General features: G+C 37.9%; 2 protein-coding genes and 1 pseudogene across 3 annotated transcripts; 1 reads left to right on the top strand and 2 right to left on the bottom strand.

Moving 5' to 3' along the window:
* Positions 1 to 7,055: 7,055 nt before the first annotated feature.
* Positions 7,056 to 10,400, bottom strand: LOC110774247 (aureusidin synthase-like). Of its 2 annotated transcripts, none has more exons than XM_088245592.1 (3): positions 10,089 to 10,400; positions 9,825 to 9,997; positions 7,056 to 8,812 (listed from the first exon to the last, which is right to left on the bottom strand). In XM_088245592.1, the coding sequence occupies exons 2-3, from the start codon at positions 9,920 to 9,922 to the stop codon at positions 7,198 to 7,200; spliced, it is 1,713 nt and encodes a 570-aa protein (XP_088101718.1). In that variant the 5' UTR covers positions 9,923 to 9,997; positions 10,089 to 10,400; the 3' UTR covers positions 7,056 to 7,197. The 2 variants fall into 2 exon arrangements, with proteins under 2 accessions (XP_088101718.1, XP_088101717.1); XM_088245591.1 differs by having other exon boundaries at positions 10,183 to 10,396.
* A 2,934-nt stretch (positions 10,401 to 13,334) lies between these two features.
* On the top strand, positions 13,335 to 15,832 carry LOC148292458 (laccase-11-like). The gene is made up of 6 exons (XM_088245590.1): positions 13,335 to 13,497; positions 13,582 to 13,733; positions 13,811 to 14,055; positions 14,151 to 14,279; positions 14,492 to 15,415; positions 15,546 to 15,832. Exons 2-6 carry the CDS (start codon positions 13,642 to 13,644, stop codon positions 15,674 to 15,676), a joined length of 1,521 nt encoding a protein of 506 aa, XP_088101716.1. The 5' UTR covers positions 13,335 to 13,497; positions 13,582 to 13,641; the 3' UTR covers positions 15,677 to 15,832.
* Positions 15,833 to 16,097: 265 nt separating this feature from the next.
* On the bottom strand, positions 16,098 to 17,010 carry LOC110774245 (syntaxin-112 pseudogene; annotated as a pseudogene).
* Between the last annotated feature and the right edge of the window lie 46 nt (positions 17,011 to 17,056).

Raw genomic sequence — 17,056 nt, 5'->3', positions numbered from 1 at the left:
CCTTCCCTTTGCTTGGATTAGCTTGGAAATGCTTGGCCAGATATTGTACAAACAAAGATAATATTTACGTAACGCATTGGGACAAGTTACAACCAAGTATCAAACTCATGACAAGTATATAGATTTGAATACCACGCTGTCTTTTTTTTTTTTTTTTTTTTTTTTTAAGGACACAACAATATAAGCGAGGATATATATATGATCAAGATTTCTCAGAAGAATATTAATGTATGATTGTTCGGTTCATTTTTACACATGATTTATCATGTTATTCACCCATTATTTTGAGCTAGTTCTTGCCATTTTATAGCTTTTTACTTCCTTTTTGTGTTTTCATAGGTTTTACCTTGGTTAGAATGAAAATGAGCTCAAAGTGCATTATTGGTTATAAATTCTGATTTTTGTTCATCTTCGTAGGTCAACTTCTTGGTCTTGAATCAGCATGCTCTGGTGCTCGGATGAGGTGAAGATCTTCATGAAACTTGTTCCAATGGATGTTAACTACAACATATCCAAATTTGGGTTTCATTGGACAAGTTTAGCCTATCCATCTGATCCAGCATGTTACCACAGCTCTGAAAGTCTATTTTGGGCCAGCTTTCACCCCCACTTGATAGCATCTTATTTCTACTTGTTACCACACCATTTGGTAACAATGAATTACATTTGAAGTGGGACCTTGGAATATACTTTAAAATAAAACTTCATCATTTGCAAGGAGACAAGGAGACAATGAGTGAAGACTTTGGCAATAGAATATTAAAAGTAAAAGCTGTAAAGGAGGAAAGAGAGGGAAGCAAAAGGGAATGTGCATCAGCCTTTGAACGTGGGATTCAATGGGAGAACATCATTAAGCAGGTTTTGGAGCTGGAGAGCTAGAGAGCTAGACGAGGAAGAAGGGAGAAGACTTCCACCATTGAAGACTTCAAGCTTTCATCACTTCCAAATCTATAAACTCTTTCTAGTTATATTTCGAATTTGTGTCTGAAATAATTATGAGGAACTAAACTCCATAGCTAGGGCTTAGGTTGAAGCCCTAAACATGAAAACCTTATTGTTTTGATGCTTGAGTGTATGAATTTATAGATATTGTTGATGAATTCCAATTCACCAAATTAATCTATCCTTGATGTGTGTTTTTCCTTGGTTGGCCATCTTTGAAAGCATGCTTCTTGAGATTATTGGGATTATGTGTATCTTCATGTTGTCCTAAGCAATAAATGGATGAAGTAAGAATCATCCATGTGAATTGGTTTCTTGAATGCCTAATGTAAACACCATGTTATTAGGATTCTTGTGATGTTCATATTCTTTTTGAACTTAATGAGTTTTCCTTGTAATTGAATCGAAGTACGAACCATACCTAGGTTCGGTTATGGAGAAGGCACGAGTATTGTAGCACGAACCATGCACTCTACTTATTTTAGAGAGAATCATGCATCTTGAGCCACTAAACCCGGTCTTGATTGCGAACATCTTCATCAACACATTTAGAGTTCATTACTTAAGTATCCATGTGTTAGAAATGTGCCCTAAGAGCCAATACATTTGATGTAATCTCCTTAGAATACATTTCGTATATGATAAATAAAGGGAAATATTATTTTGTTATCTTTTATGTCGTGTAAAGAAACAAAAGTCCAGGGTGTACTAAATAAGAGATAAAGTAATCTAAAGAAGTTTAGATTCGGGAGACCTTTAATCTCTAACTGTAGTATCCCAAAATGTTCCTAATCATAAGGTTATCAAATGGGCATTGATAAACCGTCAAGATTGGCACATACTATGTATGCTCAATGATGAGGATGGTTGGTCTCAAACCATTTGTGTAGTTGACACTAATACAAGTATGTGGGTGCTCATTAGTGAATGAGTACACTGAACGCGATCAACCGGAGTTCTCGTATGGAGTATTTATCTATATGTCAAACGAGAACTCATAGTTGCAATAATGCAAATTAGTCCTTAGACCTGAGGCATCATGGTTGTCTTGTGATGCGTTATTGATCTTTGATAGCTCACAAAGGCAAGTCGTAAAAGATTTTCCTTATGTGTTATTGGGATCTCTTAATTCATCATAGAGGCATGTGAATGTACAATAAGGAATCTCTACCTTGATAAAGAAAGGAGAATGTTTCAAGATATGATTCAGTGAATCTTCGGCCGAAGTACTTGAACATGATTTAGAAAGTGGTTTTTAATTGTGTTCTATTGAATCATATGAGTTTAATCATATTAGGGGTTTGACATTATCAATCCGTACCCTAACAATATGATTGGAAACATTGTATAAGAGAAGGACCGTATTGCATTGCAATTCCAACTGAATAGGTTCTTCATCTATTCTAATTAGCTTGGGTAGCCATGATATATTGCTAGATGTCACTCTTGGCTTGTGGAAGTCCTAGGACTGATTGTGATCAATCCAAAATAAAGGAAGAATTAAAAAGGGGTTTTAATTCCAGTTGGTTAGAAAGAGTTCTAATGTTTTCCCACTGCCTTGCTAAATTAGAACCTAATGGATCGCACACCTTAAATGGTTAACTTTGAGTAATACAAATGAGAATGAGGAAATCAATTTGATTGATTTGATGTGGATGATTTACTACGTGTAAAAATATATTTGGGCCTCGATAATAGTTAGAGGGAAGCCCAAATGGTTGGGTATCAAGCCCAAGGGCTTAAGACACCTAAATATTATGGTTTAAGTGTCATAAGGCCCAATTTTGGAAGCCCAATGGGGTTTGGCCGAAAATGGTTAAGTGCATGTGTATGAGAATTGTTTCCATAAGCTCATTTTGACACACAAACACAATCCAACATCAACCAAAGAGGTTTGGGAGATCAAAGAGAGATAGTTGTGAGTTTTTCAAGAGTGAAACACAATCTTCTTTCAAAGGGGTTTAGATTGAAACCAATCTTGAGAATCTTGTACTAGCATCCTTGTATTCTCAAGATACCTCTTCTCATCTCAAGGTTTCATTGGTGTGGAGACTTAGAGGCCATATACTTTTGTGGCTCACAAGGAGGAGAAAGATCAAGAGGAGATCAACAAAGGAAAATCATCAAGAGAAGACCAAAACACAACTTGGTTCATATAATTGCTTCAAGGGTAATTAGATCTTATCCTTTCTCTTGAATTTTCATTTATGAAAAACATATCAATGTTCATGGCTTAAGATACTTGGAAGAAGTTTTGTTTTTGAATTTAAACAACCACCATATTCTTCCGCTGCGATTAATTTGATTAAATGCATGTTTAATATTCAAATGAACTTCTTAAAAATGTTTTAAAACCAACACCATGAACATGGGTAGAATTGTTTATGGTGGATTCCGAAACCCTAGTGTTTGTTACTTGGTACTTTTACATTTTGATAACTCATCTCTGCCATTCTCATTTAAATTCAAAGTTCATATACTTTCATGCAATAGAATTAGGTCACTTGAACCAAACCAAACCCCCCCCCCCTCCCCCCCCCAAATGTGTGTGTGAGTTGTGTGTTTGACACGTTGTGTGTCTTATTTACTGAATTTTGTTTGTTTCCGTAATTGTTTTTGACTTTTGGTCTGTTTTGTGTTCTTCCATTTTCTGTGTTGAATCCAACCATATAAAGAACGTGAAATTTGGATAAACGGTTGGAAAGTTATAGGTCAAAAACTGGACAGAGGTCGAAAATGAAAAACAGAGAAAACGAATCTGCCCAAAAACGACCGGTCGCTTTTCCCTTGCGACCGGTCGCGCGTCATGCAAAATCAAGTTTCGAATCTGTGTAAAAACGACCAGTCGCACTGTTCGTACGACCGGTCGCCCGACACTGTTCACACACTGTTTTCAGGTGATACAGTGGTGATAAAATGGTGATAGAAAATGCTGTTTGTGTTTTTCTTTAGTTTTCTTGTTTTGTTTCTTTTCTTTTACCTTCCTTTATTCATTTTTAGTTCCCAATATGTACTATGTTTGTGTGTTGTGTAAAATTAGTGTTCTTTACATACTCAAGTTAGAACTTATAGGAAGCTGATAGTTCCTCGTGGGATTGACCCCGTACTTGCAAATCTATACCTCAATAGACTCGTGCACTTGCGGGTATTTTTAAGGCTTATTTATTGTAGTGCCCCCTGAAACTTGGGTCAAATCTCACTTTACCCCCCCAAAGTTAAAATGACCCACTTTCATCCCTTGACCGAGGTTTGGTGATCCACTTTGCCCCCTGCCGTCAACTCCATTCAAACTCTGTTAAATCTGATGACATGGCAGGGGTGTTTTTGTAATTTTGTATATAAATAAAAATATAATTAAATAATTTTAATAATTAAAAATATAATTAAATAATTTTAATAATTAAAAATATAATTAAATAATTTTAATAATTAAAAATATAATTAAATAATTTTAATAATTAAAAATTAAAATAAATTTAAAAAATACCACTACCACGTCATCAAAGTTAACAGAGTTTTGGATGGAGTTGACAGCAGGGGGCAAAATGGGTCACCAAACCTCGGTCAAGGGATGAAAGTGGGCCATTTTAAGTTTGGGGGGTAAAGTGAGATTTGACCAAAGTTTCAGGGGGCATTACTGTAATTAAGCCTATTTTTAATTGGTTGTTTGCACATTAATTTGTGTCCTTTTACGAATACAACAATGATCAATCATGTCACCCATCCATATTAACACGTGGGATGAGGGATGTGTAACAGTGTGATGGTTGCTCTCAAGTATTGTCGCAACTGGAGATAGTTGGCCTTGCTATTTTTATTTTTATTTCAAATTTAAAAGAAATTTAAAAATAATAGGAAAGATCAGCCTATTGCGATATAATATTATTTTAAAATTTGCTAGCAATTGGAAATCCAATGACCAGAATACCCTCAATGATAATGATTATGTAGTACACGAATCCTTTTGTGTACATTACTTACACGTGTGAGGCATGTACGCTACTTGGAGAACGCAACGACAGAATTAAAATTTATCCCCATTTGGCTTTGACCTTATTTTCTCAACTACTCATGCGAAAGAAAGAGAGAAAGAAGATCCCCATTTTGCTCTGACCTAATTTGCTCAACTACTCGATGCGAGAAAGAGAGAAAGAAACTCTAATAGATGAAACAAAACTCATTCAGCCATCAAATGCAAAAAAAGAGCCCTAAATTCTCCCTTGCAAAACCCCTACTATACAGGTATTGCCTTTGCAATTTACACAATCTTCTTTGTAGGGTTTCTATGTAAGAGACTCATATGATTTGTATTAATTGTATTTCGGGTTTTCCTTTTTTTTCTAGTGGATTTCTTTCGCTTGTATTAACTTCTTTTTTTGTCTTAATTTGAAACTTAAAAACACTAGAATGAAAAGACAAGAAAACCAAAAGCAAGATGCAAGACTTGATCTCGGTTGAGAGTTTACTTTCTTTGCAGGAGGAACGTTGCAAAGTGGGGGACATGAAAAGGGAGAGATCTCTTTTGTCCCGTGCTAAAGTGCGCAAGCCAAAGAATTTGATGTGCATATGGCGATTTTCTTTTTCATCCGGGTGATCATCAGGTAACAAGATCGGGTTAGGATTAGGCCCAAAAATGGAAGGGGATTAGGATTAGAATTAATGAGTAATGCTTTCTTTCTTTTTTAGAGATATGAGAGTTGCTAAATGAACCTTTTTTTTTAGGACTTTTTATTATTGAGAAGTGTGTTAACATACTAAACTCACACACACTACACTGATGCTATGACTCGAACCCATGACCTTTCAAAGGAGAGTAAATAATCCAAACTGCTGCACTAGTAAGTCCTTTGCGAAATAAATTGTATTTTAAAACCACATTATGTGACCAATAATTATCACTTGATCACACACGAACAATTTCAGTGTTTCTTTAAAGAAGGTGTGAAAATTGTGGCATTCGACATTAACTACTTGTTTGGAACATCTCTTACAAAATAAGCCAAATGAAAACTGATAAACAATTTGATCATTATTGTGAATATTTTCATTGTACATAAAAAATATGGTTTTCATCTTTTTATTCTATCACAATTAGACAGCTCAATGTTGTCTAATTTGACTAATTTCTTGTAATGGTTATTGTTAAGGGAGTGTTGACTTAGAAAAGTAACAGTTCTTTTCATGAAATGAGATGGCATTGTATAATTTACCAGAGATACAATTTATATGTCACACATGCGCAAGCATTGCACACGAGAGTTACAACTTACATGAATTCATGGAAGCCAGAGATACAACACCAGACAACGCCCCTCTCTCTCTCTCTCTACGTGTCTAATAAGCTAGCTGCTGAACAAGAAAGGAGCAGACCTGGCATAAAAAATGGAAGCCAGAAATACCAAACCAGACAAATTCAGTTCATCCATGCCCCACTCCGTGATCACCTGTGCAACCCCCTCCCTGCTCTCACCAAGCCCAGACCAATCACATTCTACACGACACTGGGATCAGACTCAAAACGCGCCACTTCTGGCGCCGGTTACAGCAATCGCAGGCCATACCGGTTCCAGACGAGCCAAGCCCTTCGCCGATCCCGCAAAAAAAAGCAGCCGTTTCTTGGTGAGTGGGAAATGACGTTTGTGACCTTTAATATTGCGTGTGTGCGTCACGGTGCCAGGAGGGTCCTCTCGGTGCAATTAAGGTAATCCAGCTCAGTTAAGGTTTTTCCTTATATATAAAGGGTTTAGCAAAAACACTTGATAGATGGTTGCTCTCTCTCTTCTCATTTGGTCTCTCTGTCCACTGTTTCTTCCCTCTTTCTATGCCACAGGGAAAATGTACTAAATATAATGCACCAGTGCCATTGATAAAGTAAGTTCAACATTATTATGTTGATTAGGGGTGGGCACGATTCGGTTTGAACCGGTTTTTGCCTCAAATTAGAACCAATCCGGTACTATTCATCCGGTTTGATTCGGTATGATTTTAATAAAAAATTCAAAAACTGTTCGGTTCGGGTGGAACCAGTTCTGGTCCAATTTCAGTCCAGTTTGTGGTTTGCACCGGATTAACAAGTTAATCACAACACAAATTAAAATGCAGATTACATCATGTGTATAAATATGTTTTTTCAATAAGGATGCTCTGACTGTCACTGTCTCCATAGCTATGTAGTAGGTTTTTTATTTTATTTTTTATGGATGCACTCAGCCATCTCATTTTTGAAGTTGAAATCCACAAACAAAGCATCAATATTTATCTCATACATTCAATCTGCAGTCCATCAATTACTGTGTAAGTGCAAGATTTAGTCCTTGGTATCAATGTCACCCAAATGCTGTCATCGCTATCTGCCTCCAAATCTTCTAGTACTTCTGAGATCCCCAACTTGAGATTGGTTTTTCGATTAGCATCCCTCTTGCCATGAGGTATATGAACAAAGGTTCCTGCAAATTCACTGAAACTTGGGCTAACTATACTCTCATCCACTAAATTTATATAGACATCAAATTTAACGTACTCATCACTTTGGACATCAATTCCATGAACAACCAAGACCTCTTCCTCTTCTTCTTTCTCTTGCTTTCTTCTATTGTATTTCGACCTGTGCACCTTCACTGTTATGGAGCTGTCAAGATTTTGACCACCTGATCCAAACTCCGCTGATAATATGCGTGCACGCGGCGATTGCAACATGGTTTTGTTTTCTCTTAGTTTCAGTGCTTGCTTGGTCATTTTGGATGGAACAGAAGGCTTTGGACGCATATTCAGCCATGGAAGATCAACCTCCTCATATACAGACCGAAGCTTCGTAGTATTGAGAACATCACGAACATAAATTCTCACAAGCTGAGAATTCTCATCATAGAAGTAGAAAGAAGAGTTGAGCCAATCAGGATCCATATTGTGCAAGTCAAATTTGTGAACCCCCCTCCAAACCTCCCAAACACGGTCTAGATTTGCGTGGTGTGGGTAGAACACGGGGTCCCGAGCTGCTGAGTAGAATGCTCCCATGTCTTCCCTTTCAGGCTGGAAATTGCTGCCAACCCATTTATGCATTGTGTTGTGAGGGGCAAGCTCTACGGTGCCTGGTCCATCACAAACACCTCCCTCACCTGCCTTATAGGGGCATCCCATGAACAGCTCTGGCGTCTTTGCACCGGATACAACCTGCTTATACATAAATGCCAGGTTCAAATGAATCTGTTCCTCAGGTTCAATATCATTGTCTTCATGGAAGTTCAAATCGCAAACTTTTGGTGGAAAGTGCGAAAAATCACGCTGATCATCGAAAAAAGGATCATTCATGTACCACCCAGGAAGTGTCATTGCATCAGGGGAGTCCCAATTCCAAAATGGCAGAGCAAATGCGTCATCCCCAATGAGGCTTCCGACTATTCGTTCGTGGAAATGGAGAACCATGCGGTGCCAAGGGAAGAAAAACCATTTCCTATGGATATCAATAGAAAGATTGGAATGTGGCTGGTCATAAGCACCGGTGCAATAGAGACAATGTATATTAGCTTGACGACTAAAACTCCGAGGGTCACTGTCTGGCAAGGACTTCATGATGGTTAAGGCCCTTTTGTACTTAGCAATATAATCATCATCAACATGATGGGCAGGCCTTCGAACTCGCAAAGGAGTCGAAGGATCCGGAAATTGAAAATCAATGATGGCCTCTTCTCCTTGACTTTCTGAAGGGCAGCAATGGACAAGGAGATCAGTCCTACCATAAGATGCGTGGCAACTAGATAAGTTGGGACTCACAGACAGGTCCTGAATGTGATCTCCATTGACCTTGTAGTTTCCAGAAGGATATATTGAGTCATCTCCTCCTAATATGCCTAAGATTTTGTCCACAAATTCCCTGCAAACATTAGAGGCCATAAGTGGTATTGCCAATGCCAGAGACTGATGATCAGAACAGTGCTTTGTTTAATTACATGATGGAACATAGATTAAATTAGATTAAGGATTAATGACATTTTACTCCCTTCAAGTTTGAGGGCATTATTAACATGGGCCACGATGTTTTAATTTAATCAATTTGCACCCTAATGTTTTAAAATTCGACCAATTTACACCCTCTGTTAGTACTTAGTTTGACTGTTTGATGATCTTCAGTTAAATTAACCATGGACTTTGTCATTGATGTTACAAATAAAGCTACCATTTGTTCTATTTGACCAAACCAGCTGCAAACAGCTACTACAGAAAGAATCAAAGAAACAAAATCCCTCAAAACAGGCTACACACAGAGGCAGACCTATCAAAGAAAAAGGACCACCCAGTACACTTTTACACTAGTAAAGATGCTATGGGGCAGTTGTGGTATATATCTTGAAGGAGTTAAAAGATGGTGGTGGGTGGTTCCAGTATACTATCTTCAAATGTGTATCTTGAGTATTGGCATTGCATTAATGCTTGTTTGGCATAGCAACTACCAAGAAGAACATGTGGACCTAATAGTAGTTTTTCTGTATGGGGAATAAAATTTAAAGAGTGGTGGACCACCTCATAATGTAAATTTTTGTCTACTTTTCTCCTCTCTAATAGAAAGGCTGAACCAACTTGATCTGAAACAATCAAATTGGTGAGGGTCTAACTACATTAACCTGAACTTTTCCTCTTTCTCTCCCTCCATATCAGAAATATTCTTGCTTGCTAAAATTTGAAGCTAAGATTAGATGTTTATCAGTACAACCAACTATTACACAACTTTTAAGATCATTGTTAATTAGACATATAGACCAAGCCAATACAACAATGAACCCATTTCTAAATTAAAAAAATAAAATAAAATAATTCCTGAATTCCTATGTTTTTATTGTCTAGGCTCCATTTCAGTGGTTATAAATGAACAACTGATGGTACCATACCATGGTTTATTAGGATTCTGCAGGATTAGAAGAGTCAAAGGCACTACAGCAAAGATGAATATCAAGGTTATAGCAAAACCCCATTTCTTTGCTTCCATGGCTTGCCAAGTTCCCAAACAGCTACACAAATTTGCCACCAGCTAGCAAATCTAACACTGCCCCTCTCTCTCAACCTGCACCCAGAAATGAGTTTTAACAAAGATAAATTCAGACTTCTGCAATAAACTAATATTGAAAAACCTTGTATCATAAAAAATACCCAACTGTTAATGTGCACTGTCTCTAAGCATATGATGAATGACTGAGTGTATGAACAAATGAATTGTAATGGAACAAAGAGGACCAGCAGCCTTCTCACCTTCATGAGTCTCCTCTTGACATGTCTTTGCTCCCATTCCTGACTGCTGATACTTCTACAGAAACGAGAGGCCTTGGAAATGAAAATGCCACGAAGATTATATTATTATGGCACATTGTGTACCGTCTTTTTAATAGATTTGAGATTTACTTTTGTTTGTGGACCTACCTTTAATAAAGAGGTAACACAATGTAATACAATAATATGATTTCTCTAGCATTTACCGGCTGAAAAATACAACCATGCCAGTTGCATTCTTTAATTTCTTTGAGGCATTTTATCGAGCACGTGGGCAGGACGGTGCAGATGTAAAACCCAGCGACAGCCAGAGGACTTGCGGACAATACTCGTCCAGCAACGATTCAATTTGTGGCTAAAAGCCATTGCATATATGTTGAATGTATACCTACTTCAGTGTTAGGGCCCAATGTCTAAAGTTAAGTCACATTTTCCTATAAAAAATAAACAACCAAAAAAAAATTTAAGTCACGTTTCCACCCAAAAAGAGCCACGTGGTGTCTGTTTATGGGGGCCCACTGGGCTAAGGGACTTAAAAGCCTATATCACATCAAATCAAAATCAAAATACGATTGTAGCCTTAAACGGAGTCATTAGGGCATCATCTAAGGGCCGTATATAAGGTCCTTTTCATAGTATTAAATATCACCTTGAGGACAATAATTTCCTACACATTCATGCATTATTTGGGCAACATATCACGATATAAACCGAAAAATACATGTAAAATGTTGAGAAATCTGGAAATTGAGCAATGAGGGATTCAAACCCCTCCCTTTCTCAACCACTAACTGAGCCTTATCCAACCCGCTGCGGATGAGTTTGTGATTATATCTTCGGCGTGTAATATTTATAAGGTCTTTAAAATGTCTGCAAGCTAATATTATCTAAGATAAATTTCCATATATAAAAAATTCCCTAAGGATAAATTTAGGCATATATTTAATGTTATTTATTATTTTATTATGGAGTTGTATTTTGTTGTTGTTATATATTATTGAGTTGTATTATTATTTACTTTGAGTTTTAATATTGTTCATTATATGTGATACTAAGTTTGAACTTTAATAGGAATTCTTTCTATGCAGTACTAAGTTACTCATACATTTTATCTTTATTTTTTTGGTCATGCTCATATATCTTATCATATGTATCAAGTGTAATATATTGTAGTAAATTATTATAACTAAAAAATTATGGTGCATTTAATTTTCTTTCACTAATTACTACATATTTTCTAAAGTCATAGTGTTTATCAGGTCGCTACATAATCAACTTAAATCACTCAAACCCACCATGCCATGCATTTTCTTCCAATTTTTTGTGATAAAATAATAGACAATTAACTAAGTAAACATCCTCTAAAGTTTCAATAAAAATTTCCAAGTTTATCTCACAATTTCCATGATTTTTATTTAATTTGTATCGATATCAATATTTCCATTGATATATCTGTGTTTTTAGACCACCAATATTTCCGAAACTCTTGATATTTAAGACCTTGGTCCTTAGTATAGAAGTCTTGCAACGGGATTTAGTCTAATAGAAAGATGACTTTTATTTGCAGACCAATTGTAAAAAAGAAAAAGAAAAAGGAAAATAGTATAGCCTAAAGACCATCCAAGAAGAAACCAAGGTGGTTGGTGTGAGTGGTTCGGCACTCTCATTCCTTAAGAGAGGTCAGGGGTTCGATCCCTGCTCTCGTATGGAGTCACCACTTTGGCCAGCACTTTACCCCTTACGGGCCGACCCGGTGTGAGCGGGGATTAGTCTGGGTTGTGGTTAAGGTTTAAAGGTGCCACCCATAGTTGGGGCCCATCCAGGACCACCTTGTGGTTCAGACCAAAAAAAAAAAAAAAGACCATCCAAGAAGAAGATAGTGAAAATCAATTGACCAAACCGAGATATTTCTCAATTTACCAAAAAATTTAGAAAATTGGAAATCTTTTTTAGAGCAGGGTGTACTGATCAAGTTTTTTTGGTGCGTTTTGAAGTTTTTTAGAATTTGGGCTTGGCTGTAAGCATAGACTGACCCAACCCAAGAAAAAATAGTGGGAAAATATTGAAAAAGTTCCTATCAAACACCTCCAGGCACCTATCAAATTGAACAAATAAAGTTACTCTAGCTTTTGGAATTTTTTTTTTTGGTGGGACAAATTACTCTAGCTTTTGGTGATCAATACCATTTTTAGATGGCATTGCAAAGCTTTTGTCCTGAATAAGCAGTGACTACCAGATATTTTTTTTGGTGAAAACCAAGGTATACCCCGCGCGATTGCGGGGACTAACCCTCGAGGTACTGTCGGGCGCAAAGCGGGGACCTCTCCCAACAAAGTCGGCTCTATTCGCAAGCGCTTGGGATCGAACCCAGGACCTCTTGTTTAAAGGATCCAAGCCCCTTCCACTTGGACCAACTCCTGTTGGTACTACCAGATATTGACTAAACAGTTGGACCCAAAACTTAGAAGCAAGGTTTTTCTTGTTTTCCCTTACCATATCATTAAAGAATTTTAAATTTTAAATAGATAAATGAAAGTTTTTGCTCATAAGATTTCATTTTTCTAATGATAGAGATTGACAGTTTAGCAACATAATGCGCTAGGCGACTTAACGACAGAAAATAAGCTATTAAAATAGAGATTATACTATTTGAAATGAAATTAAACCTTCATTTCATAATCTTTCTAACAAAACTCTAAACACTAAATGCTAAATCCTGTTTTAAACAAACAAATCCACATACAATGTCAACAATAGTAAGCCGAAAGAGAAGAAAAAAAAGGCCCAAGGTGTATATGTGAATAGAAAACATACGCTTGATGCCAACCATTTTCCTTGAAGGTAAAGTTGAGAGATCCACATTTAGGTTTCAGGTAGCTCTCTTGATTATCCTTGTAATTTCCTAAACAATAAAAAATACAAGATTAAGTTCTTCAGCTACTCTGTTTGCCTCTTCAAGTTGGCTTTACACTAAAAGTCCCCATCAGTATTTTGCTTCAAAGCTTTCATGTACAACCTCTACAGCCTCTACCTAATGTTGACAACACCAACTCCATCTAACATAAACAAACTGATGGTTTATTTTAGATTTTGGGCACAGCCATATAAAACCATTAGAACCTGACTTGCTACCATGTCTCATCCCTACAAACTTTCCATTGTATAGAAACAATTCGGTCACGAAAAACGGCAAAAACCAACAGTTTCTGCTGGGGTTCTTCTGCACTTCTCTTCTTATGCTTAGTTGGGTTCTTTTCCACTCTGGCAAAAGCCTCTTTGAAGACATACCAATTCGATGTGAGCATTTCAAAATGGCAGACTTAAATTGCATGCATTTTATATATCTGGTTATTATTTATCAGTTCCAAAAATTATTTTCAGGTTCAAGTGAAGAATGTGAGCAGGTTGTGCCATTCTAAGCCAATTGTTACAGTAAATGGGATGTTCCCTGGACCTACAGTTTATGCTAGAGAAGGAGATACGCTTCTCGTCAATGTTACCAACCACGCACAATACAATATGTCAATTCATTGGTAGGAAATTTATATTTGAATTCATATGATTATGCAAGCATAAAACTTTAATGTCACATTTTGATTGAATTTTGCAGGCATGGATTAAAGCAATATAGAAATGGGTGGGCAGATGGGCCTGCCTATATCACCCAATGTCCTATCAAGACAGGACATAGTTACACCTACAATATCACTATAACAGGGCAAAGAGGAACTCTATGGTGGCATGCACATATTTTCTGGCTAAGAGCCACAGTGTATGGAGCAATTGTCATATTGCCTAAACAAGGGACTGGTTTTCCATTTCTTCAGCCATACAAGGAGGCTAATATTGTATTAGGTGAGTCGGTGCAACTATAAGATTTGTAACTATATACAGAATTTTTTTAGAGTTTATGCAGAAAATGATTGTATTGTTTCTTGTGAATGGTGTAGGAGAATGGTGGAATAACGACATCGAAGAGGTTGTTAAACAAGGAAACAAACTGGGATTGCCACCAAATATGTCAGATGCACACACCATCAATGGGAAGCCAGGGCCTCTCTTTCCCTGTTCTGAAAAACGTAAGCCACCGCCTTATGTAGAAAAGTTCTTGCCTACAATGAGCTTATACAATGCACATGGGGGACGTGGTTGTATATACGCATTGTATGCGAGAACTTTTCACATCTATGACACTAGATGTTTTGAGACCACTTTTGTTTTATGGCACTGCCATTTGGACATGAAAAATGAGAATTTGCATTATCATCCTTTCTTGTTTTTGCTATCTCAGATACCTATGCATTGGAGGTTGAACAGGGAAAGACGTACCTGCTACGAATCATCAATGCTGCACTCAATGATGAGCTATTCTTTGCCATTGCTGGTCACAACTTGACAGTGGTAGAAATTGATGCAGTATACACCAAACCATTCACATCTCAAGCAATACTAATAGCACCAGGCCAGACCACGAATGTTCTCGTTCAAGCCAACCAAGCACCCGGAAGATATTTCATGGCGGCTAGGCCATTCATGGACGCACCAGTTTCAATTGACAACAAAACTGCCACTGGAATACTGCAGTACAAAGGCATCCCAAATACTGTGCAGCCAGTTCTTCCCCAACTTCCGGCACTCAATGACACAGCTTTTGCATTGAGCTTCAATGACAAGCTAAGAAGTTTAAACACAGCACAGTTCCCGGCCAGTGTACCTCTTAAAGTTGATCGACATCTCTTTTACACGATCGGGTTGGGAATCAACCAATGCACGACTTGCCTCAATGGAACACAGCTCACTGCTTCTTTAAACAATATCACATTTGTGATGCCCCAAATTGGGCTGCTTCAGGCTCATTTTTTCAACACCAAGGGAGTATTTACCACAGATTTCCCAGACCGCCCTCCAACACCTTTCAATTACACTGGTGCACCACTCACTGCCAACCTTGGCACTAAAAGAGGCACCCGGCTTAGCAAACTTGCCTTCAATTCAACAGTTGAGTTGGTGCTACAAGACACCAATCTTCTCACAGTGGAGTCCCATCCTTTCCACCTTCATGGTTACAATTTCTTTGTTGTTGGGACCGGAGTTGGGAACTTCGACCCCAAAAAGGACCCGGCAAAGTATAACTTGGTGGATCCTCCCGAAAGAAACACAATCGGAGTTCCTACCGGTGGTTGGGTTGCCATAAGGTTCAGGGCTGATAATCCAGGTAAGTACACATCAAACTAACCAAATAGCATGCTACATTAAACTTCAAAGTTACTAATTAAGCAAGAATAATCTCTCTTCTATTTTTAGATATTTCACTAATATTTTGAACGGTATTTGATCATCTTTAGGTGTCTGGTTCATGCACTGTCATTTGGAGCTCCATACCAGCTGGGGTTTGAAGACTGCATTCGTGGTGGAAAATGGGAAAGACTCAGATCACTCTATCTTGCCTCCACCTACCGACCTTCCACCTTGTTAGTTCCTCGAACCGCAGTGGAGTACTTCTTGAGGAAACACAAACCATTGTTTGTTTTGAGCCTTTTGGCTGATAATTGCTTGCAAACAATCCTGCAAAATGCAGGAGTTGTGAAAGCAAAATTCTTGTTTATGACCCAATAAAAAGGTGTAATGTGTATCGGATTCTTCTAAATGCTAATTTAAACCCTTTTTCATGCAACAAAATTCTGGGATGACCTTGGCCCCAAATTTTTAGGTTTAATCTACCAGAGCTTAAAAAGACCTGCATTAAACATATCTGAGGAATAATTCTAACAAGCTGAAGAGCAAAATAGTTCTGCATTCTAGATGACAAATGTAATGAAAGCAACCATTGATTCGGCCAGCCAGTATAGTAAACTCCAGTATATTATTCACAGACCAAAACTCCACTACAGCACAACAATAACAGCCACATCCAGGATGAACTTTGATCTCTACTATTTCAAGAAGCTAAGATGGGAATCAGGCACACCAGCAACACAATCAACACCAAAGCCGCAATTCAACAACCCCATCTTCCTCTTCTCTGCTTCATCTGCTGAGCAGAAAAAAGAGCATTGGTTCCACCATGAATGTAAGCTCCAGCATCAGCCACATTCTGTTCAATATCATCCATTTGTTCCCCTTGCTTTACAACCATCACTGTCATGTCCAGGAAAACTTGATGGAGTTCTGTCAAGCTTCTCTGCAAGTCCTTCAAGGCCTCATGCCGTTCCTGATTCTCCATTGCCAGCTCAGCCTTCCCCTCAAAAACCTTGACATTCCCACTTACTTTCCAAAATCATCTATCAATCACTTCCTCACTTGCTTCCTCTCCTGTGGCATTATAATACCTCCTGTTGAGACCTTCTTTGTGCTCTTGAACGATCTGTTCTCTCAAACTGAAAATCATTCATCATATCTCTCAGCTTAATTCTCAAACCATTAGTCACCGAAATCCTCATCCGATCAACAGGGCTGCCTTCCTTGTACTCCACTGATATACATTTCGATTAGCCACGTTAGAGAGGTCAAGCGACTCCAATCTTGCTTTGATGCCTTTTGCTTTTCTCAGAATAGTTACCATGTCAGCCCGCTAAGAACTTTAGCACTGTGAGTAGACTTGGTTTCTTCATCCAGGTCCTCAAGAAGAAGGTTTGTGAGGTTCTGTTCCATATCAGCCTTGATTGCGGTCACTTGTTTCAAAAATTGGGTGAGGTTCTGTTCATCAGCAGGGCCAAGTTTGCCCATTTCAAGGTCGGGTTCCGATTCAAGGTGTTTCATGGCCTGTTTCTTGAGGTCTACGTAACTGAGGAATGACTTAGTCATTAGATCATTCACCTTTGAGGCATTAAACAAATACCCACCTGAAAGAAACCTT

The sequence above is a fragment of the Prunus avium genome, chromosome 8 (assembly GCF_965620075.1).
Source record: "Prunus avium chromosome 8, drPruAviu1.hap1.1, whole genome shotgun sequence".
NCBI classification, from domain to species: Eukaryota; Viridiplantae; Streptophyta; class Magnoliopsida; order Rosales; family Rosaceae; genus Prunus; species Prunus avium.
This window is presented reverse-complemented; position numbering and strand designations above follow the sequence as displayed.